Below are 27,894 nucleotides of genomic sequence, written 5' to 3'. Positions count from 1 at the left end.
AACCCTCTACGGACACCGCAAACAGGAAACCCCTCGTTCATCAATTCGGCGCTCGATGTAATTATCATGAAGCCAATTAATAACACGATCTAGAATACGAATATTTAACCCGACCTCGAATCGGAATTGCGCTCATTGATCAACGAGAGATCATCGATATCAGAGCCTACGCCGTGTAATCGTAACTATGAAATAATTCTCTAACGTAGTAGTATTTAAATGAGGATTGCCTAGAACTTTGCTCATCGGACCGTAAAATGCTTCACACGATTCGTGCGAGCGCCGTTTGTACATCCTTCGCATTGTTTCGAATTGATTAAAAGAGAACGTTAAACGATTTGCGGTATCGAGGTCAAAGTATCATTAAAATGTAGGAGTGGCTATCGGATTATTTCAATACTTTATTATCTCATACGAGAATTTAAATTTTTAAATTGAAATTATTTTAATAATTTTTAGAGATCAGGTATTTTAAGGACTAAGGTACAAAGAAAGTTCGTTCAAATAATATTTATTCAAAAAATAAATCATATGAATTAGTGAAAAAATCATGTTATATAAATTAAATTAATTTTGATTAATTAAAATTATTTTCTTCTATCTCTTTCTTTGTTGCGAAAGATTAAAAACTGCTGCAGGTAATACAATCATATAATTAAGTATTACACAATATTCTTAACTATTATAAAAAATTTTATGAACACTTGTGTATGTGAACCTTTCTCAGAATAGGCACGTATTGATTTTTATTGTATATAATCACGTAATGATACAAGATTATTCAAGTTGCATTTCTATTCGGCAGAATAAAGTCAAAGAAAGAAAAATGAGGCACTATAATGAGACATTGTAATGTTTTCATAAAAGGAGATCCTATTAATCAGTCTTTAATTCCAAATATTGCTTTCACAATTCTTCGCAAAATGATTTCTTTACAAACAGAAATTCTTCATTATTTCACATAACATCATTTGCACATGATTCGCACGCTTGACTAGTCTTATTCGATACGGTTTCATTCTTGATACATATTAATGAATGTTATTTGCTTCAAGTGGCACATCCAGGCGATTTTTTCAGGAGCGACGTATATAATAGCTATTTTATTTCGCGTGTATAAATCAAAGTCTGCGCCATACGGCCAGCTCGTAAATACTTCCAAATAAATTATCTTAAGCTATAGCTACACGACAGTTCAGTCGCGTGATTTTCACTGAACACTTTTGACGATTTTCACGACAGCCAATGTTCTACACGTTTGGTATCGCACTTTCACATGACCCTTTGTAAATTTCTCACGCTTGCCGGTTAATAATTAGTGCGAAATTGCGATTTCATGCGAACGCGTTGAGTCGATTTCCTCTTCCATTCCCTTGTAATAACACGGATCGATGGTTATATTTCTCAATGCTTATTCCATCGGAATCGATGCTGGGGCGGAGCCATCGAGAACGCTCGATCGACGCGCGAGTGATCTCATGGCGTGCCTGTTGTCTAATTCATAAAGCGACGATGGTTGATAAACAAATGGTCCTCTTCGTAGAAGACGCTCGTTTACGCAAAATAAACGCAACGCTTTACGACACATGTGCGAGGAACAGTTTCCCCACTCGCGACGTTATTCATCTACGTGAGATCGGAAACTCGAGGTCACCATTTAGTACGTGGATTGAACATAGGGATCGTACAATGTCCTCCGAGAATGCTTAAAACTTGAACTTTGGCCGGTGTCACGGAAGAAGGCTGCTTCTCACTGGCCTTTTGTTGTAATCATCGTCGATGTCATGGAGATCAGGTGGATCCGCGAAACCGCTGTCCTCGTAACGAGTACAACGTGAACCGGGCGATCTCGGCGGATGGACTGGATGAATGCTGCAACGAGGAGAAACGAGAATAACGCAAGTACTTGATGTAGAAAAACATAAAAAATTATATAATAAAAATTATACAACTCGTATAAACGCAAATTTTTATTAGAGGAGAAGATGGTATTATGGCACTCCAGTTACATTTTACACAATAACTTTGTTAATAATCAATATTTAAGTTTAAAACTTGACAATTATATTCATTAAAATGTATTGAATCGATTCTGGACTCAAAGTTACGAAATATTTATTACTTAGGATACTATTAATAAAAATGTGGCGGCATAATGACTCTAAGGAAAAAATGGACAGTAATATGGCCTTCCATAAAAATAGCCTTAAAATATTAGTTTTGTTTAGAAAACAGTATTTGATTACAAAATTAACAAAAAAGAAAAACATTTTAAAATGTATGCAAATAAATGTATATACATTCACATAACTTTTGCATATAAGCTGCTCAGTACTAAAAATTTCAGTACTAAAAGTAGTACATAGTAATATAAACTATAGATTAACAGTAGAGTTACAACCGGTTATCAAATAATTATTTTGATATGAAAACTTCAAAAAAGAGGTCATGAGTAATCAATATCCATAGATGGCCACATTAACAAAATGCCATGGTATTGTTTAAATTTGTACACTAAAAGAAAAGATTGGCTGAATATGGCATAGCATTTTTAATTGGTTGCAGCAGCCAATTTTTGGTTGCGTTAGCCTCCATCAAAATGTCATATTGACATTGCGGATGCAATTTGCGAACTGCTGCAACAAAAAATTGGCTGCTGCAGCCAATTAAAAATGCTATGCCATATTTTACCATCTAATTTACTGCACAATGAATCTTTTCTTTCAATGTATAACTCAAAAAAATATATATATATATATAGTCAAATAAAATGTTAAATAGCAAATAACACACTCAAAAATACATATATTTGTGTGATAATATGCTCAAGTTTAAGAAAAATGAGGGGGGGGAAGTAGGTATAATTAAATGCTAAAGTGTACCTCAGAAATGTTTCGAAATACTTGAAAGTAAAAATGCGTTAGAATAAGTACTGGTTATTGAGTATTGGTAATATTAGCGTCATGGTGTAACGGCGAGCTACTGAACTAATAATTCCATAAGTAATCATTAGGATTCGCTATATAATAACAGAGATATTAAGGGAGGCCACTATATATACACTGGCCATAACACCACCTTCTCCTCTAATAATTTTATTTTTATCCTAAAAATTACGCATTACATGTAACGATTATATTTGCAGAATTTTGTTTCAAATGTATCATAAATTTGCAAGAATCAATCATCTAATAATTCTATAAATATAATACTTTAATGCCGGCTATAAACAATAAATGACAAAATAAAGACAAACGTTTCGATCCTTATCGGATCATTATCAATGTTAAAATGAACAATACAATAATAAAATTAAAATTAAATAAAAAAATTATACTTCGCTCTCCTCTCGCAATATTAACATTTTCGCTAACATTCGAAGCAAATATGGTACAATGTGGTATCCGTAACATAATGATCTTCCGTTTATGTATGTAATAACGCATAATTATCATTTCTTACATGTGGATCTTAATAGATAGTCTATCATTAGAACAATGCGAAGAGAGTGGTACCATATTTGCTTCGAATGTTAGCGAAAATGTTAATACTGCGAGAGGAGGGAGAGCGAAGTATAATTTTTTGATTTTATTTTTAATTTTATTATTGTATTGTTCATCTTAACATTGATAATGATCCGATAGGGATCGAAACGTTTGTCTTTATTTTATCATTCATTGTTTATAGCCGGCATTAAAATTTTTATATTCTAATGACATGTTTATTTTACTAATAATTTAAATCATAACGATTAATCTTTGGCTCGTAGCCCTATTTCCTTTTTTATTTTTTGAATTTATTGAGCCTTATTACTATTATATTTGTAATTCTATAAATACTTCTTGGAAGCAGTATGAAACAAAGTTATGTGATATTATTCAATTAGTGACATATCGATAGAGTCAAAAGAAAATTTAAATTTTGAAAAATAAAATGGCACTTGCTCCTATCTAATTATTACCTGGTGCATCTCGAAGGACTCGTTTCTAAAGGCTCGTCGTATCTACGGGAGAGCATCGTAAAGTCTCGATGAGCCGCGACCATTTTCTGTAGCCGCGAAATGATCTCGTAATCGGGCGTGCAGATTGGCTCCGACAATAACTTCGCCACGGAGACGCGGAAGCTCTGAAGCTGAGACAGGAAATGACCAATTTGCGAATTGAATCATGCTTGTAACTTATAGGTACTCGGACAGTCGCGCGATTCATTCGGGCATCAACTCTTCTATCACAAATTTTGCGCATTTATAGACAATTGTTTCTAACTATACAAGCAAAACGTAAGCATTTCAATTGTTTTTTATAGAATATTTTTGTTACATAAATACTTATATTATTTTATTTTGCGCAGTTTACAGAATTGGATATGTATATAAAATTCACATTAAAATATTCAAACCAAGATTCAGCTCATATCGTGTATTCATGCATAAATACACGGTATAAGCTGAATGATTTCATGTATAACATAAAATAATATAAACAAAGTGTTATAAGATCGTAATACATGTATCACGTAATACATGTATACATGAAATCCAATTATTTTTGCAGATTTATATTAATAATATTGTACGTTGTGTGTGATTAAAGTTTACGATTTTATATTAGAGTACCGACTAAACTTTTTCCGTTTGAATAATAGTACTTTTCTTTCTATTTCTCTTTCTTTATTTATATTTTTCTAAAGTTCTAAATGTTGTTTTAACAGTTTGATGTGATAAATACGGAGGTATTAAGACTCAAGTGCCTTACGTATAATTTATTATAATTAATGTTCGCTTGTTCGAACTAAATCAAAGTTTCGCGACGCTTCGAAAAGCGAAGTTACGGCAACGACGGGATAAAGCCTCGCGAAATCGCATGCAAGATTTACAGTCCTTTCACGGAGTATGCCGCAGCGCGGGTTTAAGTCCAAGGAGCTATCTGCTTTACAGCCCGGCGACGCGCGAACGTGTCTCGAATTACTATGATGTAGAATCAACTCCAAATCGTTCTAAACGAGCGTTACGCGCCACAACAAGACGGAGAAAGATCACAATTACGCAAATGATCGTCGCGAGTCATTGGAATTGCTACAATGAATTAACGAGTCCCTTTTGAACTTTACCTTCGAGGAATAATAGAAATAAGCTTTACTAAAGACGCTTGCCTCTTTAATAAGGTACCAAAGTATTTTAAACTCGCAACAGAGGATCTGTTGATTACAGAGAAATAACGATTTCTGAAGGAAATAACGTAAATTTATATCATAATTAGCTTTCTTTAACGCTCTTTTGCAAAGAATTAAACCAACTTTATATATACTCTCTATCTCTTTCTTATATATATCTCTTTCTCGGGAAAAAAAATGTGTATTATTTCAATGTTTAGGGAAGACTTACGTAGCTTTGAGAAATGGAGATTTAAGAAATACATGTGTAATGCATCGAAGCAGTTTGTCTACGATGCAACGAACGTCTGTGGTCGTTTCGACAGCGACTTCTTTTGCGTAATTTAATCGTTCGCAAATCCGCGTTCGTACACGATCATAAATCAGAATTACGTGAATACCAATACGCGTGCCGAATACACAATCTGGCATTGAGACGTGGCTTTCGCCTTTTGCATTTTTCGACCGATAAAGCAAACGTCACACGACGCAATTTCTTAATGTTAATTCATTTCAGCATTCGTTTCGACTAATAAATTTTTTTACTTTATATAATAATAATAATATATCTCACACTTTTATTTGGTTTCATTAATGGAACGTCAACGCGGATTTATAGACAGTGATATTCAAGAGATGGAAAGCACGTACGATATCTGACACGTACAAAAGTAATAACGTATCTCACCTGGGATTCTCGCCTTGTGACCTCGGAGAGATTTTGCTTGACCTGAGCCATCTCGTCGCGGAGGAGCTGTAGGGAATGGTCGTTTATCGATCTCTCCTGATCGGCTGTCTCCGCGGTCGTCCTCATCTGTTCCTTCGCCATCGTCAACTTTCTGTTGTAACGTGTCCTCAACATCTCGCTCTCAACGAGACGTTTCTGAAGCTCCTCTATCTTCCGGCTGCGTTCCAGCGCAGCTATCTGCTCGCAGAAAATATCGTAAAATGAGTTAAAATATCTGATCGATGGCTGCAAATTATGAAGGCTTTCTCGCGCGGTTTGCGAAGAGAATTTATTCAGGAATTTTGTTTTCCCCACGTACGCCACTTTGCAACATTCGCAAGCATAAAATCGATTTAACAAGACTTTCTATAAAAGCCCAGAATAGAAACTTTAAATTATTTAAAAAATTGATTGAAGTATTCCGTTTACTGGAAGGAAATAAAATCTTACGGAATAATAAAGTTTACGAATACAAAAATTAATACAGCCAATATATTTCATTATTCAACAATAAATCACTTTTTCCTCTTCGAAATGCATATATATCTCAAAAATTTTTTCGCACTAAATGATGTCAATGACAGAATTTATGTAGTATATCAAGATATTTTAGTAAAAAGTTTGGTTGTAATAGTAAATTAGAGTGATTTTTTACTCATTTCTTCCCAATCTATTAAAAACTCCTAACGTAAATTCTAATGAAGGCATCACGTTCAGCGTGGAAAAATCTTCGGGGTATGTACTATGGCACTTCGAAACAAATTGGGATGTTTTTTGAACAGTTGTCATAGCTTCATATAGCTGTGACGAAGTCATATTGCCTAGGACCGCACTATGTTTCACATGTATTCCTCGAAACACTCGGATTTATGAAAAAAGTATGGACACTCTTAAAATTACATACCTTATAATCCGCGGTTTCTGTCAATTGCGCACTCAACTCCCGATTCCGCGATTTTTCGTCCGACAATTGAATCTGAAGTCGGTCGACCTGTTTTCCCAACTTCTTTGCGCTGAAAGAAAAGAAGAAAGAAGCTCATAACTTTCTCTCATTTTTTTTTCAATCCGAACCTCATCAAATATTAAGGGAAGCGATGCCTAATAATTCCCTAACATACAACAATGAACGTAGAGGGATACATTCGACGCATTTGAAATAAACCACGAACTACTGTCAGAAATTACAGATAACCACCGACGATCACTGCGTGCAAAAATCATACCACATCTCGGATGCATAAAGCCACGTACTCTCGGCCGGTAAAATTTTCCAATGGACCGCGATTCTATATATTTCTCATCGAACAGCTAGTCGATAGGAATTGTATCCGCTAACATTCCATGTTGAGTAGAAAGTAAATATTGGAGACGATTGTAACACGAATTAATTATCGTAACACTAGCGATAGCCAATTTTAATTATTCAGGATATAGATGAATATAAGTCTTCGCAAACATCATAATTCCTCGCGGTAATTATCTACTTTCGCGTGATGTACAAGAGAGGAAATGAAAGAGAGAGAGAGAGAGAGAGAGAGAAGAAGAAGAAGTAAATATATATAATTGTGTGCAAATATTAGTTTTTATAAATTATTCAATATATTTGTGAAAAGCAAATTCAAAGTTTGTTTAAAATTTTGTTGCAACCGGCCCCAGGCTATTTTAAAACAAACCGTATATTCGCCTCGTCCCGCTCGCTCTGCAATAGCGACTTCATCCTCACACTGTCCTCTTGTAGAGATAGCTTTCTACGTAGAAGGTCCAAATGCAAGTCCCTGCGCTGCAGTTGCTCCCGTAGGGTTCGAACGCGACGTTGCAACTGATAAACAACGGATGTCTGCGAAACAAAAAAAAGAAGACCACATTTATCGAGTTCTTCTTAGCGGCAAAGACGATGAATTTCAAATGTAGCAATGTGCAAATACCCATCACTACACAATGCAAAAATATCGAAATCATCTAATTCCTCGTGCAATTAATAATTTTGGTTTAGGGCAACACATAAGTCTTGAAAAATAAGGAGTGAAATAAAATAATAGTGAACAGGATTAAATGGAAATCGACCAAAAAATTTTTAAACGATCAAAGCGGGTCTTGGTGCTTAATAATATTGTAAAAATAATTGTAAAAGTTCACACAAAAAATATTATTAAACAAGCGCGCGCGCTTTGCTTTGACTGAATATGGCCTTTTTCGCTTATTTATATTGAAAATAACAATGACTTCTTCATGCGTATTATGATTTTTCTATTATCAGGTTAAATAAGCAATGTACAAAATACGAATTCAGTTTTCATGAAATGAGGGAACGTCCTGTTAAAGGAAAAGTCTGTTTTTGCTGACACATTATTGGAGATTATTTAATTAAAAGTTAGTACGTCGACCAATTTTATGTTGGAAAGAGCGACCGCAATATCGACGCGCCACTGACAGCACCATAGAAGCTATATTAAATGGAACTTCATTACGCGGTATTTCCGATAAACTGTCAATTTGAAGCAACAATTACGTCGCAAGCAAAGCTCGACCAGCGTCCGATTCAACCGCAAAGTATTGGAAAATCTAAGAGGAATGGAGAAATGAAAAGCTCCTCTCTCTCTCTCTCTCTCTCTCTCTACGTTAAGGATGCTCCACGATGAAGGAATGAAATGAATGTCTACGAAGAGGATGCCTCAAAATTCTATGAAGTTTCTCTCTAAGGCGCTTTGCTTGCGCCAGGGGCTTACTTCTTTGAGACAGGGAAGCTCGTGGAATGATCGCTCGCGCCGAATCCTCGGTAAGGTCGTGTAGCTGGAGTACAAATACTGCGACGTGTGGTAAGCACACACGATTTGCACGACAAAGAAACACAAAACAAAGGAGAAAACGTTAGCAACGTGACAGCGGCATAAAAAAAATGTAATATCGATTGTTCTTCACCTTGTCAACGAGTTTGTCGGTCTCCAATCTGGTTAGTTGTTCGGCCCGTACCAACAATGACTCAGTTTGAAGATCAAGTCCGATCTCCTGAGAAATCTCGTCCATTTGCATCGCTTTACCCAATCGATCCAGGAAGGTTATGAACTGAACAAATTTACAACAAGATCAGCTTTAAAATGCTTCAAGGAATAAACAATACGTTAGCTTAGAAATAAATATTTTTTAGAAATTTATGACACTAAAAAGTCAAATTAGAAATTTCTGAAATATTGTTTCAATTTTTGAAACTACTTCCTTAAATAAAGATTTACTATATTATTTAATTCGAAGAGACGAGGATAGTTAATCGTATAATGTCTTTAAATCCTCGTTATTTCCTTCTCTATATATACTATGTGTCAAGATTGCTTTAACGTTTCCAAGAGATAGAAGCGTTTGAAATTACCGTCTGCTTGTCTCTGCGTAAAGACTCTCTGGAGAGATCGCTGCTCGTGAGTTCAGATTCGAGTTTGTGTATTTTAGCTTCTTGAGCTGCGCGTTCCTCCTCTAAACTGCGTATTTTCATCATTGTGGATTCGACCAGTTCACTCTGCCGATTCGTCGATTCCGTCGCCGTGTTCACTTTTTCTCGAAGACTTTGTATTTTCTAGAAAGAGAAAAGGACATAGCGAATTTCGCAATATTGTGTACGTTATATAAAACCGAAAGTTTCAATGTGTGAAGTTCCTAAGAATTTCGATGAAATTCTTAATAATTAAACAATTTAAATGACAAAATAAAGAAAGTTTTTATATTTAAAAAATTTTTGATTTTTTGCAAGAGAGAAAGTATAAAGTTACACGCGTTCTATTTTTTTAAATAGCTACCAGTAACTGATCCTTATTGTCTGCTAGAATTTCTCGAATGCGATCTTTGATCGAATTTTCATGGGACTCGACAAATCGGCTTGGTGTACTGATAAGAATCGCAACTGACTCTAGAAGGTGACGGAATTCATTTTGTACACGTTGCGTCTTCTCTTCGCGGGCTTTCAGATCCTCTGCAAGAGCGATACGGGTTATCAGAAGATACGAGAGCGAATCAATGTGATTTACCTCGTAATTGACAGATCAACGCCTCTTGATTGGATATGTTCCCCGTCGCGCTGGTTAAGCTCCTATTCGCATTGACGAGCTTGTCTCTCAGATCATTCATGTCCTTCTCAGCGACCCTGTATTGCATTTCTAGGCATTCTTTTTCCTGGAATAATGGAAAATAATTAATGATACAGTATTTGATAATTTAATGGATTTTAATTGCTTGAAATAATTAAAATAATGCTGCGTGCACAATTTCTGATAGTAGCGTTTATATAATTAAATTTACGAATAAAAGATTCTTTCAGAATTAATCGTAAGTCAAATTTTAACCATCGTACCTGACGCAAACGATCTATGTCGACTAACTGAACTGACACTTGTCTCTGTAATTGCTCCTTTTCCGTAGTGGAGCGATCAAGAGCGTCCCTACAGGTTCTAAAATCTACTTCGACACCCGTCAACTGCGTCTCGACGTTTGTGCTCTTTGTCCGTAAACGATTCACTTCTTGCACGAGTTCTTCGGTTTTATGAATAACCATCTCTGGGCTGTGATGCACCGTCTCGCAATATTCAACGTTCAATGCATGTGCCAACCTTCGTACGAAATCCTATGAAAACAAGTAGTAGAAATCTTATGAAAACATCAAATATAAGATATCTGGCAGGATAGAAGATATACCGAAAAAACAGTTTGAATAGAGAGGAAAAATTGATACGATTTTTCTACGAGGAATAAATAGAGATGTCGACAGCTTGTCGAGAGGCGCGATAGAACGCATTTTGAAACATATGGCACCTGCAGATTCAGACGTGCCCGTTCCTTCAATTGAATTTCCTCGGATATATTATGCTCCAATTGTCGAATTTTTTTGTCATATTCTCGGACCTTTTCCTCGTGGTACTTTACGTCACGTTGCAGACCCTGTATCATGATCTCATTTCTGCCCTGGGACGCATAGAGGTTTCTTTCCCTCTCTTCCAATTCCTGAAATTGTTATTGAATTCTATAAGATATATATGATCTGTCGACTACAGATTCCGCGAGTTTCGTTATCTTTTTTAACGAAAGGTAGCTGAGATGGAAGAAACGAATTATCTTGAAGCTTATTAACGCAAGAACCCTTTAATCGTCTGCTTGTTAGGGAAGAAAATTAACCTGAATGCGTTTCTTGAGACTGGAGATGACGGCATTCTGCCTAGCTGCTTGCTCGCGAAGCTGATCCGCCTCTACCTGTAACTCCACAACCCGCTGGTCCCGCGATCTCACGGTGCTTTTCATTTCCTGTAGCTAAATGAGGACCGAATTGATTACTAACGATTATCGAAGCGGTGAAACGATAATCGGTTTACCTCAGACATAAGCCTATCCCGTTTATATTCAAGGGCCGCCAGCTCGCTCCTCAAAGTGGTAGTTAAATCGTGAGTCATAGCGTCATCTGGGTCCACCTAAAACCAGGTATTCGATTATCCATCATCAAAGATATCAATATAAACGTATAACATATATTTCATATTTTATATTTTATCGCACTTTTTAACGTATCATCAATGATTTTTATAAAAAGAAATCAAATGCTAATTTGAATAATCCAGATGAAATTGAAAATATCATGATAGCCATTAAATCATGTTCACATTTGTGTCTGAACTACATTAAACGATTAAATAATCTCGCAAAAATGTGAGTCGGCCAGTGATATACGCATTTACTTATTTACTGTGTTTATTGCGATTCCATTTATAAATTTCCTAGTATGATTACATTTTATACTCGGAATAATGATCGTTTTAAATTATCGTATGCCGTACAATGTATACTGTAATCTTGAATTTTATCATTGGCGAGGAGATTTCATCGTAAAGAGTCATTTTATTTCTCCAAGCTTCCTGCGAGATGAAGGGCTTTAATGCCAAAACGCTCGTTTAAACGGGAATAAATTAACGGCGACTTCCGCGGTGCGGCTTCTGAAGTTCTGACCTTTCTCTCGTTCGGAGAGAATGCAGGATTCGCAAAGTACCGCAGGTACTGATGACGTCTCTACCGGCGGCTCGTAACAGTACCCGTTTGAGCTTCCACGCGTGTACGAAGGAAACTTTACAAGACAGCTCAGCATGTTCCTCGTTGCCATTATGTGTGTCTACTCCTGCTAGGAAAATTGCCGGAGAATATCGGCCGCAGTATGGGTAAGTTAGAGCTTGTTGGCAGCTATTTAGAATGGTATTTTGAATCATCTATTTTAAAATCCTTGGCTCGAATTAGAAAACTTTCACGCTAGTTACTTCGAGAAGTATGATATTCTAAGAATAAATTCCACTATTGATATGATATTAAGTAATATCTTCGATTGAAAATAGTTCTGACCTTTGATTTGTTAAATATAAAAACCGATCATCATCCATGCCTTGAAAAGTTATGCTTTAATCTTATATCAAATTTATAAATAAGCAATACAGATGAAAATTAATCTTACGAAAGGACGGTTTTGTTAGATATTTTGTACATTGATTACGAATTAGCCAACTAGTGCAATGAAATCCGATTCGATGCAGAATGATTAAATCATCATTAGCTAAGTTAGAAGGACGCACATGTCAAAATGAGACGGATGAATCATATTATAATTATTAAGAGCACAACGATAAATAGTTAAATATTTATATCGACAATTTCGGCACCAATTATTGCTGTCCTAATTAAATATTTACGATAACTGATCTCCATTCATGTGGAGCCGTTCGCTTTTATTTCTTTTTTATGTTGATTTACATTCGATGCAATTAATTATTTTTTAACAAATCCGGCTCATTACGGGATCTACAACGGAATTAAATATATCCCGTCGAATCACTCTTGCGATCTAAAATTAAATCCAAGTACACGCATCCGAACTCGTTTCGCCGTTAATTACAATCGTAAGCGGATTTAAGGCTTAACGTGTAAAAAGTAAGTCTTTTTATGTTCGTTGTTTTTTTATCCATCTCTCTCGATCTTATCTGCGAATTTGCAAACGCGAACGTACTGTAATACAACTTCGGGATAACTATCTCAGCTCGTCTAAATGCAAACGAAAAGTAGAAATAGAATCATCATGGAATAAACACGGTGCGAAGTTTTGTAAATGGAAGCATCTTCATGCATACGAAATTTACTAATTACGTATTCACTCTATTACTGGTGCATCTATAATACTTGAAGCTGATTGAATTGTATGTACATTGAAGAAGCATATTGCACGATAATTCGAATCTTATATTCTCTTCACGCAGTGAATTAAAAGAAATTTAAAAGCTAATTAATCTAATAATCTTATAATCTTATGATATTGTTTAATGTAATAATAATATTATACATTATTAAATATATTATAATAATACAATAATATTATAAACGCGTTAGTATTTTCAATAATTTCATAAAATTATTTCTACATAGAAACATGTCTCGCCAATTATTCCTGTCGCCGGAATCGATCTCATCGACATAACTCGCTCCACGTAACAAGGCTCGTTCAAAAACATGATCAACTCTACCTCGTATTGCCCGCCGGATCCATATCGCAGGTTCCCGCAGGAATTTCCGCTACACGATCGTGCGCGACAGCGCTTCGTATTCCCCGAAGCACCCCGTGCTCTTGATCCAGATAGTACTCAACGGAGTTCGCACTCGAAGTCCGAATCGTGGGTAACGTTTCCGACTGCGTGAAGAGAAGAGAGAGAACGAGGGCGCGCATCGAAGGTAAGCCTCTACCATCGTCAATTTCCAGGGCAATCGGATGCGCGCGGCACAGACAGTTACGATAGTTTCGTCTGCCTACGACAGTGGATTACGTGACCCGAATCCACCGACGCCGCCACTACCATCCTGGAACGAGCGACCTCACGACCCTCGTCGCCCTTCGCGACCTCGTCCAGGTATTTGTATCTGCACGCGAAAATCTATGCTCGCGAAATCTACGTCAGATGCCAGAGCAAGAATGTTACCCTGGAACATGGAATACGCTTCCCGAATTTACAGGTCAGCGTTTCCACAATGATACCATCTCGATGGTATCACCATTGATTCCACATTGTAAACCTGAATGCCTACTTTGACTATAAAGTATATAATGTATGTAAAGATACGAAGATACATTATATAACTTTTAGAGTGAAAGCTCACTTTAGAAAGTGAAATCTCGCTCTTAAAGATTGAAAATTGAACCATTCTTTTTTAAAACTAGCTCAATTTTCACTCCTTAAAATGAGGTTTCACTTTAAAAGATTTAGAGAGTATATAATACAAATAAAGTTAAATTCATAATTTTAAGTTACATTCACAATTTGAGTTATTTTTAATCATTTCTATAGGTCGCCACTGCTCCTATCCAATATGTCGTTGTTCAATATACATTAATTTGACTAACTTAACTAAAAAAAAATGTAGATATTAATTTACTATTTACTAAGTGCATAATTAATATAGACGATGTTTATTTTGAAACTAACTACAAAAATGGACAGATTTACATTTTAACATAGATGGAAGTTATAAATGACAAAATGTTATTTAACTCAAGGTATTGCATTATCTTTTGGTATCTAAATGTAAGTAGGATGAACGAAGTACTCCTACTTCTTTTTGACGACTCCTCGCTGATTAAAAAAAGCTTTCAGTATACTTGCATATGCAGTGCGGTCACGTTAAAAGGAAAATCCCTCTCGCACTTTCTCGAAAATCCCTCTTGCATTCGCTCAGGGGATGAATTATAACGTCTATCGCGCGTTTAGACGAGGGGGATATTTAATTCAACGCGCTTTATTTTCCTGGGAATCAAATTAAAATCAGGATTCTACATGCGCCACGATCAATTATCTCGCGATTCAATTACGCGACAGATCATCGACCGGGAAATACGCGAATGGGATCGTTATCGTTATCTCTGCATGACCCGAAAATAGTTCCGTTGCGCGGGCGGGAGGTAGTACAGTTTTAACGGGGGCGCATGTTCCCGCACATCCTGCGGAATACCGTGAATTTCCATGGTATGGTTAAGTCCAACGATATTGAATACCCATTATTCCATCGTCCATAAATATCCCAACGGTCTCGGGACAGTCGGGATCCGTGCGGGAAAATGATCGTGCGTGCGAGCCCGACCTATTTACCACCGGTATTTACCTCAAAGCGCGCATGGGATTACAGCGAATCCCGCTCGCTGGTAGATACACTGTGCACGTACTAGTATAAAAAAAAAATTTGTAAATTTGCCACCAGGGAGACGGTTTTCTGCAGTGTCATTTCGCGGATAACGCGCGAACTCGTGATTTCGCGCAACCGTAATAACACCGCAGTAAAGTCGCAATGAGAGTACGTGAGCGTGTTGAGAAATACAATACTGGTAAAATAATTTAGATCTCCGCTAAAAACTGCCGATGTCCCGCGTGTGTCTTATAATCTTGCAGTCTCCGTTAAAAGCGAAAGGGTTTTAAATCGATTAAATTTAAAAAAATGTACGTACGTGCCTGCAATATTTTTTTATAATGTCCATGTAAGTGAATATGTAATTTCATTAAAAAAAAGAGTCTGGTAGTAACTATCAAATATTGAGTGAAATAATTTTAATCAAATGTTCGATTATATATATATATAATATATATAAAAATAATTTTACTTTTTTTTTTAAATATTTAGTATAACTAAAGCAACGTTATTTTTGCGAATTTAAGTCGAAGGATTTTTTTTAATGGTCAAAATACGATATTGCATACGATATTTTAGAAAATTGCGGCCGGATGGTATCTATTTTTGGCGCAATATACCAACGTGTTCGATCAGCATAGTATGCTATTGCAATAGCGATGATATATTAATATACATATATGTTGGACGGTTCGAATTTTGCTCTATGCCGTGCACTCGTAAGCAGAATTTACAGCATAAACGCAGTGCATGATTATGCTTACCCGGTTTTTGCATTTCACCGATGAAGGTTTATTAGCATTTTTCTTTTTACTAAAATAAATGACCTCCCTTCGCTGAAGTTTCATATGAAATTACTACGTATTACATGCATTATATAAACAGATAAAATCCCTCAGATAGCATTATAGCATCACATTTAGCGTTACAACGAAATGCGAAAACGTGGATCCCTGTATTTTTAATTGCATTACACAAAAAAAATTTAATTATATTATTTAATTACTTAGGTGTTTTTTCTCTTGTACAACTACATATTTTAAACATTATAGCACACATTGCATCAGACATTTGTGAGAGGCAGCAACAGGAGAGGATTTATTACTGATGCTCGTAAGCCGGAATCTCTTGTAATTAAAGTTACAATATCGATACGTTAATGTGATAGCAAATATAGAATATTGCATCCATTCTTTCACGTGATTGTAGAAGGAAAATGCATCAGAAATAACCAGTTATCAATACCTAAACGATCAATAAATGCATATGTATCTTTAATTATACAGAATAAATATAATTTTTATATACATATCACTACATTTACGGGTGATTTAAAAAGAGTGATATATCCAATTAAGATAAGGAAAATATCGGAATATTAACAGTTCTTTCAAGAAGAAATGAGAGTAATTTACATTCATATTTTTATGCGTCTAGTTATTAAATTATTTAGCAAATTATTTTATATTTAACATTTCGTTAAATTACGTACATATACCCAAATCTCACGTTTTTGTATAAATAAATTATAGCGAAATGGAATAACATTATTAACAATAACATATACACAGAAAGCGTTTGCAGTTTTTATTGAAAGAGAAAGAGCAAAAATAAGTACAGTAAAATGCTTTTAATTTTTCGATCACGTCATTTATTGTATAAATAAATTTATAAATAAAATATTAGAACAAGCTAGGATAAATTTTCAAAATCCACAAGATCGAAAATGTCCCCGAAAGGAAAGCATTTACGTATTCTAAAAAATCAAAGTGTCCGATCGACCTAGAAAGAAATTTGAAACGAATTAAATGTCGGGATATCGATAAAATTGGATTTAGTGAATTCTGCGGAGCCGTTGCTCCAATCGCGCGCCAGAATAAGACATGTCAGTCCCTTCTTTCAGCCGTGCCTGATAACTTAACATCGACTTGGAAAGCACGCGACAGCGCGAATGGTCGACAGCTGGGGTAGCAGCGACAGGTGAAATCGATTCGATGCAACGCTATGGCAACGCGACCCTTGTTCGAGTCGATACGCGCTTGCGATTCGCGCGCGTTGAGTAAGAGACTGAAAGGGAACGAAAGGGAGCGCTAATGACGAACGTGACGGAATCCCACGTGCAATTCGATGCGCGAATTGTGTAATTAAATAGCGGCGCAATCGTTGGGAGATACATTCTCGAGCGAACGAGGAATATCACGAATCCCCGATTCTCAACTAGAAATACTAATAATACGAAATTCCCGATGGGAATAAATCTAATTAAGTAAGAGAAATCCTATTTCCAATCAAAGTGGATCTTGGTACTTAAATATTTAATATGTGTTATTACTACTCTAGTTCTGTTTATGATTGCATTTTAAGATTGAAACAATTTCAGCACACAATTTGCAGAATTGAATATGTATATAAATTTACATCGCGAAATATTTAAGCAAGATCCACTTTAACTGAAAATAGAATTTTCCTTACATAATTAAAAATATTAAATATGTATGATTTGCATGTTTCGTTACAATAGTAACAGAGTTTGTACCACATCAAATAAATCAATAAATAATATTAGACATCACTCTCTGTGCATTTCTTTATTCTTAATTCACTGATGAAATTCAATGAATAATCGATAATTATTGCACAATCCTTTATGGGATGCTTCGCACATATATTCTTCGTGGTTTTTACACTAGAATAATTCTAAAAACTGGATGCACCAGAGAGGAAGAAGGAAGCGTATTTGGCCAACAGAGAGATTTACATAATCTAAATCCTGTACTTTTTATCCAGCATTAGAACGACAGAAAACTTTCATTTCCCGCATTTTTCGAGAATGCAGAAATGTCACGAGATAAAACCTCCGAGATGAGCGAGAAATGCTGCGAGCTTTTCGTCGCCAGACACCACACGTTTATATTGCTCAAATCTGACTCCTCAAATCTGCTACGTAAAATCTCTGACTATAAATGGCTTTGTTTAAAATTTCTCAAGTAAGAGTTTGAATATCATTCAGCATTTTCAAGTTAACTATAGTATGCTTTTCAAAAATGTTCAATTAATTTAATATCTATGTAATTTAATAATAAAAACCGAATTTAATTCAATAATTGTACGCTCGCATGAATATTATTATTATTATTATTATTATAACTAAATCTTTATAATAAATAGTAGTAGAAATCTAAATTTCTTCATAGAAACAATCAATCAAAAATTATTTAAGCGGTGTCCAAATTCTTATTTGAGAAACTATGCTTCGCCGAAAGCTGATCAGATGATTGAACTCAAAGTGGCGAATCGATGAAATAATTATAATTGATTTGTATGATAATCAATATTGTACGTTTCCGCTATCGATCTGTTGCCCTTCGATGGACGCGCCGTGTACATACGTATACTGGCATGTATACAATGAGAGGCTTTGTGGCGGGCGATACGGGGATGTGCACGTGACCGCACGTGCGATTAGCATGTGAATACGTGTGTGCATGTGCATGTGCATACGTGATGCAACGGCAGAGGGACGATAAGCCATTGATGCAGTTCACGGTATAGCGCATCTACAAACTCGCTCGAGCTCGCGACATTCTGTGTACCTACGAGGTATATTTCGCAATAAGAGATAGCAACTTGTTACACATATTGGAGTACGTGCTCAAGTTATTATACACATAAAAGGATATCAGTATGATTTCAATCACGATGGCCTTAATTATATAAGCTTCAGTGTAATAAGCTTAATTGTATAAGTATAAGCCTTAATTATACATTATTACTTGCATTGTACGTCTATCATTGGCGCAGCATTCATGTGATTACAAAGTTTATTATGGCGGCGTAAGGAATATGAGGATTCCATTCTACCCTTCAGTATTTCAGAAATTTAGGCGTTCAGACACAATGAAAGGAATAAGGAATAGAAACTCACAGACAATAGATTTCGAACCTATCAGAAATTGCTGTGTATTGATACACGGTCTCTGATAGATTGAAATCATTATTCCTTATCTTTTGTTTCTTCTATTATCCAAGGAAAAGTCAACAAAAAATCAAAATGACTTTATTTTTACTCTTAACGTCAATAAACAGTCAAATTGTAACTAAAAGTCATCATTTTTTTTACTTCAATGACGTCAAAATAAAGTTTTGACTTTCTCTTGACTTGGCGCGTTTTTGGGGATGTGTTTACACTCTACTTTTGCATTTCCAGCGGACATTGCTGGTTCTCCACACGCAACCCTTATTATACTACTGTCGCACGCGCGCAGAGAGCAATGTTTCGCGCGCGTGCGACGGCGTGCGTGCGTGTGCTTTCGCGATAGTATGCGTGCAACGTGACCGTCGGATCACGGTGTGAAAAGGGGCGGTGAGGTGCCATCGATTGACCTTCCGGGGCGAGGAGATACGGAGCGTCTCGAAGATCCTTAGGTCCTCCTCGGCCGTCTCCTCCAACTGTCGTGCTTCCTGCGTCTCGGCGTCGTCGGACGCCATCCCGCTTCCGTCCTAGAACGTCTGGCGAACGGCGTGCCTCCGCGTGAATTCTACAAGCGGAGAAAAACGAGAGAGACTCACACGGCACGGTCTCACCGCGAGAACGACATCCCCAGCGTACAATAACGAACAACCCTGCGTACGACGACGACACCGACGACGAGGCGCCTCCGCACCAAGCGGTGTCGTTAAACACCGACGTGCGTCGCGATGGCGGCCAGCCGATCGAAATCGCCCATCGATCCGAAGAAAACGGCCGCGTGCCGCGCTCTTTGCGCGCGCTTCCTTCAGCGAGGGCCGAGGTTTCGTCCTTTCGGCAGAAAGCGCGGTTCTTGTGGAGAACGTGGATAGACTCTTTCCAAGTAGAACAAGTCAAAATAATTAAAACGTAAATAATTAAAACGAATGAACAAAATGACGTAAATAATTGAAAAGTGACTTATTTATTTTTAGTGATTATTTTAAAGTTATTTTAATGTTATGAGGTTTGTTCAAGTTGTTTGAAATCTCCAAAAACTCTCTCTCTCTCTCTCTCTCGCACTTAAAACAAGATATCTATTCGGACGTTAAAAAAAAAAGAAAGCGGAGATGATGATCTATGATGACTTGTGTTCTGCTTGGATTCGCACGAATCACAAGGATTGTGATTCCTTTTCTGAAATTTTCTTGTCCTCACGACTCGTCCTCCATCCATACTCGCACAATTTCAAAATTTTATTGCAGAAGTGCTTTTGATCCTGTATTATATTTTTTATACGAAAAGTTGAAAAAAAATAGCAGGTTTATCTTTTTAGCCATTCACAATTTTAAAAATATTGCTGATAATAGTGATTCCAATTCAATTAACAATATTTACACAGTATGTGGGACAGATCCGTAATATTATATATCGAGTAAATAATTGATGATAAAATAAATGGAATAAATGATAATAAAATTTATATACGCGAAGTAAATGTTCCAGTTTATGTGATCTCTTTAAAATCACAAATAATATCTTTTTTTTATTGCGTATTTCAGTTGCACACCAGAAAATATAATATAGCGCCTGCTCTTTGAAACGCAGTGTAGATTAACATATTTAAAGATAGATAACGAAATTTTAGAAACACCTTTGATGTTTTTTAATATAATTTAAATTTATTCACATATTCAATAATCTGTAATTAATGACCTTTTTTATTAATGTAATTTTATTAATGGTAATATTTTTAATTATTTTATTTCATAAATTTATTAATATAAATTTATTGAATTAAAATACTATAATTACTTTCTTTTTCTTAAAAATTATAATTGTTTTCTTTTTTTTTAGACATAAAATTATATATATATCTATACTTTTATGTTAAAAATATAGATTTATTAAATTAAAGTTTTAATCATCTTTTTTCCTGTTAATATAAATTTACTAAAAATTCTGTCTTTTTAAACTGCAGGCCAGGAAGATAAAATAAGAGACGAAAGAAGATTGAATATCAGAATTGTGCATCGCATCGAAGCAAAAAGCTCAGAAATGAACAAGCTGAGCCATCTACACGGTGACAACTCAGCTTTATCAACTTGCTATCTGCATTATCAGCATTGGAAATAATGAAATTATGTTGACTTATCAAATGAGCTGATCAATGTAGATTTCTGTACTAAAAGTCTTCTAAGTTTCTAGACATTCTACATTATCAACCTCATAGTTGAGATAAATCACCCTAGTGGACTTAACCTCAAAAACAAAAAGAAAAGGATCATATTAAAAACAATTAAACATTTTATGCGTAATATTTTGGAAAGTATTTTCTTATGTATTTGTGAATCAATCGTTTACTAATGCTCACGTCATTCACGATTTAAAGGAATTTTTATCACCGGCATTCAAGATGGCAATAGCCTGATATACCGCGTGCTTGCGGCATGGTTTTGGCGATATTTATTGTGTAAACGTGAAATACAAGTTAATTGTAGAAAAATGTTTTCCAGATTTTATAATTTATATCAAAGAACTGCATTTATCCAGTTTACTCAACTACAAAGGTGCTATGTAAGTGTGACACTGTTCGCCTGTTATTTGTTTCATTATGCGAACAAATATGTACATTATAATCTTTTGCATACAGAGAAAAAGTTTTAAAAAGAAAAGTTATGTCAAGCGCACCGAAGCACCAAAAGATATAAAAGGAGAGGTACCGATAATCGTCTGCAGACGGAAAGAATTCAATTTTTATGAGGGGCAAGAATATTCCAAATATAAACCGATACCATTGGTTAGCAAAGGATGGCATCATTATAAATCCAAAGGAGATTATTTCTATATATATCCTCTCACGAATGTATATATTATAATTTATTAAGGTTCCATTATTATTCTTCAGTATCGTTTTCATTTAACTATTTTAACACATGTGCTTTGAAATTTTTAGGTGACAAAGGAGGCTTATAGTAAATCATTTAAAGAAAAAAAAGAAGAAGAAGAAGAAGAACTACATGATTCATTCAAATATTTTGGCTTAAATCCACAATTAATAGATATCTTAAAAAGATACAGTATAACGAAACCTTTAAAAATACAGAAAATTGGGATACCCAAAATACTAAATGGAGCTAATACTGTCATAGCAGCAGAAACTGGTTGTGGAAAAACATTAACTTATCTTCTACCCATGATAGATGAAGTTTTAAGATGGAAAGAATTAGTAGGGCATCGATACAATACTCCGTTGGGATTGATCGTAACACCTACTCGAGAATTGGCGTTTCAAATAGGGGTTTGTATCACAGACATAAAATTAATTTTATAGCATAATGTAATTTACAGAAACATTTTTATAAATCACGTTTTTCTTCACAGTTGGAAGCAAAAAAGATATGTCAGTATCTTGGTATTCGTACAAAAACTATTACTGGTGGAAAAACAAAGAAAATGATGTTAGATCCACCTGTGGAAGAAGTTGATATCGTTGTAGCTAGTTTTGGAGTCATCAGCAAATTAACTACAACCAAGATTTATAAATTGGACATGGTTAGACATCTTGTATTGGATGAAGCAGATGCTCTATTTCATGAGACGTTTGAAGAGAAGCTGCAAATATTCTTGAGAAAAGTACCAGTATGTTCATATATTTTTTAATATTAAAGAATCCAATATATATACATATATATATATATGTCCAAATTTAATAATATTATTTCTAGCTCGGCTTCGTGCAAAATCCGGATGACAATAAACTACCTATCAGTGCTCAATTCACATTAGCATCTGCAACAATGCCTTCAAGAATGTCAGAAGTTTTAGAGGATATCATAAACGTAAGATAGCGTCAAAATATTCTTAAAATTAAGATAGCATTAATATTGGATGCGTTATTTATTTATATTTTTGTAGGTGCAATCGTTGGAACATGTGACATCAAACAAATTGCATCACATTCTCGTACCTCAAAAATTTATAAGGGTGGGTCCAAGCGACAAACCGACTGCACTTCTAAAATATATTAAATCAAAAGTAGCTAATAAGGAGCAAGTAATTATTTTTAACAATAGTAATACTACTTGCAATTGGGTCAGTATGTTCCTGAACAATAGCAACATACAAACAGTTTCTTTGAACGGCGATATGGAGTTATATGACAGGCAAAACAAGTATGCCAGCTTCAAAAGCGGTAAATCTTATGTATTGTGCACTACAAACGCTGGGTCTAGAGGTTTGGATACAGTGACGGTACGCCACGTGTTGAATTACGAATTTCCAAATGCCACCGCTGATTACATCCACAGGTATACAATTAATATCTATGTATCGTATCTCTACAAATCTACACATGTGTTTGCGCACTTGAAAAAATAATATAAAGTTGTAATAGAATTTTTATATACATGTATATATTTTATATATAATTTATAATATGTGTATGTTTTCAGATGTGGTAGAACGGGAAGAATCGGTAACATTAAGGACTGCAGAGTGGACAATTTTATAAGCACTTTGAATGACATTGCTGTAGTGCAAAAAATAGAGAGAGCGGTACGGAAGTCGAAACCGATACCGATATTTGATATTCGCGTGCCAAAGGAAGAGGATGATGTTTACGAACCATTTGGATCGCAAATTGAAACGGAAGAAAAGCAAGAATTTAGCATACCGTACTAAATCGTATTACACGATTGTGTAAATAAAGATTGTTTGTTTCTCAATAATTTCTTCGCAGTTGAATATGAAAGTTATGCGAATACTCGACGCTGTTCCGTAGATGCAACTTGCGTCAATTACATTTTTTTCACGAAGCTTACGTAATTAAATTGTTCGAGAACAGCTGCATTAGTGCTTTACAAGGAAACCTTCGAAGTGTCGTCCAATAAGATTAAGTAATTAGCGAAATGTTGTTGCCCTGTTTGATCTCTTTAAAAGACTACCTTGAATAATTTCTTCACTCGGACTTATCGGATTAATTAACATAGCCTGCGTCAACCATTATACGCTGGAACTTCTATACGTCTCTTCCCAATCTTTCGTAATTTATTTCCATCCATTTGTTCTCCAAGGAACATACTCAAGAGCAAATTTCGTCGCTTCTATGACAAGCTTATCAACGTCGTGGCGCATTTGCCAGATGAGGAAGTTAATCGAATCGCGCGTCCTACGCCCGAATACTTTCCTCGCCCTTCTCGTCGGTGTTCCTTTTATCGCGCCGATTCCTAAATTCTGAGTTCCAGTTAGTTCCAGAGAGGAAACCACGACCCACACATACAAATGTAGCACGTTCGTCCATCCGTTCGGCCGATGATTCTCCCCCCGTCGTGTCCGGCGGCACTCCCACACGGCGGACGCCCACACGCCCGGTAAATAGCAATGCTCTTCCTCGAACAACCATGGTAGACCTTGCGTTCAGGCTGTCGCCGTCGTTGCCAACAAGTTTATTATTCGTGCCGGGTTTTAGCGAAATTAAACGCGCCCGGCACGCGTTTGCGGTTCATGCCTGTGCCACGTGGTGATGATGGGTGCGCCGTGTCATCACGACTCACGGAAGGACCCTGACTGTCCCATGAGACTGGGAAACGACGCCTCGAAACGATAAAGTGAAGACCAGGGCGAATTAGCACTTGTACCGAACGTGCGCGCTTTCATTATTCGCGACTTTCGCGAATCTCAAACGAATATCTTTTATATGAGATACTATTGGAATTTTATTATATAATAGTTTTATGTGGTGTTTTATTGCATTATCCTTTTCAGTTCTCTTTTCATTTATAGTCTTGTTGCAAGTAGTGTCTCTTATAAATAAACTTCTAAGGATAGTATTCATAGTTAGTTCTTCCCAGGTAGCACATATTCGTTTAAAAAACGTTTCACAAATATTTCTTTGAAACGTTCCATAACCAGCTCTTGAAAATGTTTCTGATTGGTTAAAATGTCCATTCGAAAAACGTTAAGGAAAATGTTTTTTTTTTCTGATAAAAGAACGTTTAAGAAACGATCAAAATACCATTTTTTTCCTATATCTGACAAAATTTTTTTTCTTACAGAATTATTAAAATAATATATTCACATATATATATACGTACGTATTTTTTGAAATAAAATTGAATAAATCATTAAAATAATGATTTTTTTTAAGAAGGCTCAAAAGTGAGGTGAAACATGTAAGCGCGTTTGTAGAATAAAGAAGTTTTTATGGGTGTATTATTTGCGCGACGTCTTCTGCGACTGATTCCTATTGCCCTTATTCTTTCCAATTTCTTTTGATTTATAAGGAGTCTTTGTTAGTTTGATTTGTTATACGGATTTAATGATTTTCTATAATAATTTATTCAATTTTATTTAAAAAATGTATATGAATACGCGTAAATACATTATTTTATTATTAATTCCGTACGAAAGCGAACTTTTAGAAAACGAAATAAAGAAAACACTGTTCTTTTCTTCTTCGAAAAAAAAAATATTTATATAAATTAATACACTATTTATTTATAAAATATATTTATTTTATTTCTGCATATATAATGTTATTAATAAAATATTACACAGTGTGAATTAAAAAATATGTGAAAATTACGTTTTTTAAATTATAATTTAAAAAACGTTTCCGGTGAAATGTTTCTTATTGATGCTTAACGGTTATGAAACATTGGATATGTTTAAGAAACGTATATAAAACATACGTGTGCTACCTAGGTTATATTTAAGATCGTCTTAATACAGTCTTAATAAGTCGTGAATTAATCAGAGGGCCGTGTTATTATCTTAAAATATTACTTAAGATAGTCTTGAAATAAGACGATGAATACCAGTCTAGGAAGCGAAAATTAAGACAACAAAACGTATAGTCGGGGGCGGAAACGCTTCTTTAATGTTTTGTTGCCTCAGTTTTCTCCTCTTGGAAGCTTTGTGTACTCTTCTGTTACTCTCTTTACATTCGACTTACGCTTCGATTTTTATTTCATCAGAAATCAGGAATTGCATAAGTCGAATAATGATTCCTAATATTCTCCTTCATGGAAATTCGTGTTAAATCACTTTCGCTACTTGTTCCTGGACGTGCAGCTTCTGGCTATGTAGTGCACGATTTAATGAGTGTCGTTAGCAGTCTGCGCGCTCTGAAAGGATATAACACGGTCACGCCTTTGGTATACTGTTGTTAAAAAGTTTACGTCTACCGTCACCGTCTACTGCCACCGAGAAACGGTAAACATGAATGATGAGTTGACGGTAGTGATGACCACACTGATAATGGACTAATCAACGTGGGTGGCCGCGTGACATGAGGAACAGGGGCATTTCGCAAGCGGACGATACAGCGTCTATCCGGGGGATCCTGCCTCTGAGCTTAACCAGGCCTGCTTTACGCCACACGTGGTTTCTATGACAGGCACTATAAACTCTGACCCCAAGTTCTGTTCAATTTTATATACTAATTTTAAAATCGTGTTTTCTTGATACATCAAAGCTTTTAAACTTTACGATTATTTGAAATATTCTTTTTTAAATATAAGGAAAGGACGGTTTGCTGGAGTATCTAAAAATACAGTTAGATATATGGATCTAAACATATATTTGTTAGATCATCAAAATAATTATGCATGTTTTAAAAACGCTTAAACTGATTGCTAAGACGTTAAAACTTTTTGTTCATTCAGGCATTGTGCATTGTGCTTAATCCATTATTAATTTTAATAATTTTAATGATCCATTATTAATTTTTCCATGTTTGGAATTTCTCTTCATACTTTTTTCTAGCAGAAGAATGTTAGCGAAGTGTACGGTACTTATAACGACAAGGAAATCATTATATATAACATTTAATTGTTTTGATGAGAAGCTGTAGTTAGAAACAAGCGTTATGCTCGCACAAATTGCGCTTAGAAAGACAGCTTACAAAGTCTTTACATCGACGTAGATTGTTATTGTTTACGCGGAGATACCCCACAGTGGTTTCACACGTACCATTCACACACGCAACACGTATAAGTCGTATACGTAACAGAAAAAAAGACTTGATTCTTGGAAACGTTTGATAGAAATGTGATCGATAAAGAAAATAAATCACTTGGCAAAATAATTTATAAATTTGTACGAGCTTATTACAATATTAATATACAGGGTGTATCTGAAATAACGTACATTAATCATACAGTGCTATTCCTAATAAAAAACTGAGTCGAAAAGTCTTTTACCATTTTGCAATTTTCGCAATAGTTAACAGGATATTAATTACTAAAAATCGTTAATGATTTTATTATTAATAAATTATGAAATAATAATATACTGAAAATCTCAGAAAATTTATGAAAAGCAAAATTCATTAATTTGGCATAATAAACTTATTTGTAATAATGGATTATGTTTAAATTAATATGTTTAATATGTTATAATTTAATATTTTTAATTCTATGTTTAATAAATTGCGTGATACTTATGTTTGCATGATGGATTAAAACGTGAAAATATGGAAAGAACAAAAATAAATAAGAAAATGGATTTAATTTTGTTATCACTACACACTAATTTTTAATATCTCAATTTTAATAATAGCTTAATTTTATATAAATTGTTATATAATTTTAAGTCAGAACCTTAAAATTGAGATATTTTTATAAAGATTGATTCTTAATTGTAATATTTCGATAAAAAGGTTCTGTCTTTATTATTAATACTCTATAATTTTACATTTTATGTCAAAAAATTAATGAGAAGTGATTAATTAAGAAATAAATTACGTATAAATATTCCAATTTTTAAGATTCTATTAATCGTATCGAAATTTTAAAATTATAAGATATTAATTTATTTCTTAATCAAGTCTGAAACTCTTATAGAGAAGACAGAATTCCATTAATTACACTAAAAAAAAGATTAGCTGCTG

The 27,894-nt window shown here is 35.0% G+C and overlaps 2 protein-coding genes across 3 annotated transcripts; one reads left to right on the top strand and one right to left on the bottom strand.

Moving 5' to 3' along the window:
* Positions 1-984: 984 nt before the first annotated feature.
* LOC108727569 (coiled-coil domain-containing protein 170) lies at positions 985-19,644 on the bottom strand. Its single transcript, XM_018455725.1, has 15 exons — positions 19,439-19,644; positions 11,227-11,322; positions 11,033-11,164; positions 10,673-10,861; positions 10,215-10,484; positions 9,892-10,036; positions 9,664-9,836; positions 9,243-9,443; positions 8,798-8,941; positions 8,605-8,682; positions 7,552-7,715; positions 6,783-6,891; positions 5,840-6,076; positions 3,962-4,131; positions 985-1,872 (listed from the first exon to the last, which is right to left on the bottom strand). The coding sequence occupies exons 1-15, from the start codon at positions 19,541-19,543 to the stop codon at positions 1,731-1,733; spliced, it is 2,355 nt and encodes a 784-aa protein (XP_018311227.1). The 5' UTR covers positions 19,544-19,644; the 3' UTR covers positions 985-1,730.
* Positions 19,645-21,250: 1,606 nt separating this feature from the next.
* On the top strand, positions 21,251-23,954 carry Dbp21E2 (putative ATP-dependent RNA helicase Dbp21E2). 2 transcript variants are annotated; one of them, XM_018455729.1, is made up of 8 exons: positions 21,251-21,578; positions 21,655-21,867; positions 21,958-22,302; positions 22,386-22,643; positions 22,730-22,843; positions 22,920-23,311; positions 23,456-23,702; positions 23,785-23,799. In XM_018455729.1, exons 1-7 carry the CDS (start codon positions 21,507-21,509, stop codon positions 23,682-23,684), a joined length of 1,623 nt encoding a protein of 540 aa, XP_018311231.1. In that variant the 5' UTR covers positions 21,251-21,506; the 3' UTR covers positions 23,685-23,702; positions 23,785-23,799. The 2 variants fall into 2 exon arrangements, with proteins under 2 accessions (XP_018311231.1, XP_018311228.1); XM_018455726.1 differs by having other exon boundaries at positions 23,456-23,954.
* The last annotated feature ends 3,940 nt before the right edge of the window (positions 23,955-27,894 follow it).

The sequence above is a fragment of the Mycetomoellerius zeteki genome, unplaced genomic scaffold (assembly GCF_001594055.1).
Source record: "Mycetomoellerius zeteki isolate Tzet28-1 unplaced genomic scaffold, Tzet1.0 scaffold51, whole genome shotgun sequence".
NCBI classification, from domain to species: Eukaryota; Metazoa; Arthropoda; class Insecta; order Hymenoptera; family Formicidae; genus Mycetomoellerius; species Mycetomoellerius zeteki.
This window is presented reverse-complemented; position numbering and strand designations above follow the sequence as displayed.

Excerpts from the sequence above, each read along its gene's own strand:
- LOC108727569 (XM_018455725.1), bottom strand. The coding sequence starts at position 19,543 with ATGGCGTCCGACGACGCCGAGACGCAGGAAGCACGACAGTTGGAGGAG. Across the intron at positions 10,485-10,672 it reads GGGCACGTCTGAATCTGCAG|GATTTCGTACGAAGGTTGGC; the intron begins GTGCCATATGTT and ends TTGTTTTCATAG. Across the intron at positions 9,444-9,663 it reads ACAATAAGGATCAGTTACTG|AAAATACAAAGTCTTCGAGA; the intron begins GTAGCTATTTAA and ends TTCTCTTTCTAG.
- Dbp21E2 (XM_018455726.1), top strand. The coding sequence starts at position 21,507 with ATGTTTTCCAGATTTTATAATTTATATCAAAGAACTGCATTTATCCAG. Across the intron at positions 22,644-22,729 it reads TATTCTTGAGAAAAGTACCA|CTCGGCTTCGTGCAAAATCC; the intron begins GTATGTTCATAT and ends TATTATTTCTAG. Across the intron at positions 22,844-22,919 it reads TTTTAGAGGATATCATAAAC|GTGCAATCGTTGGAACATGT; the intron begins GTAAGATAGCGT and ends ATATTTTTGTAG.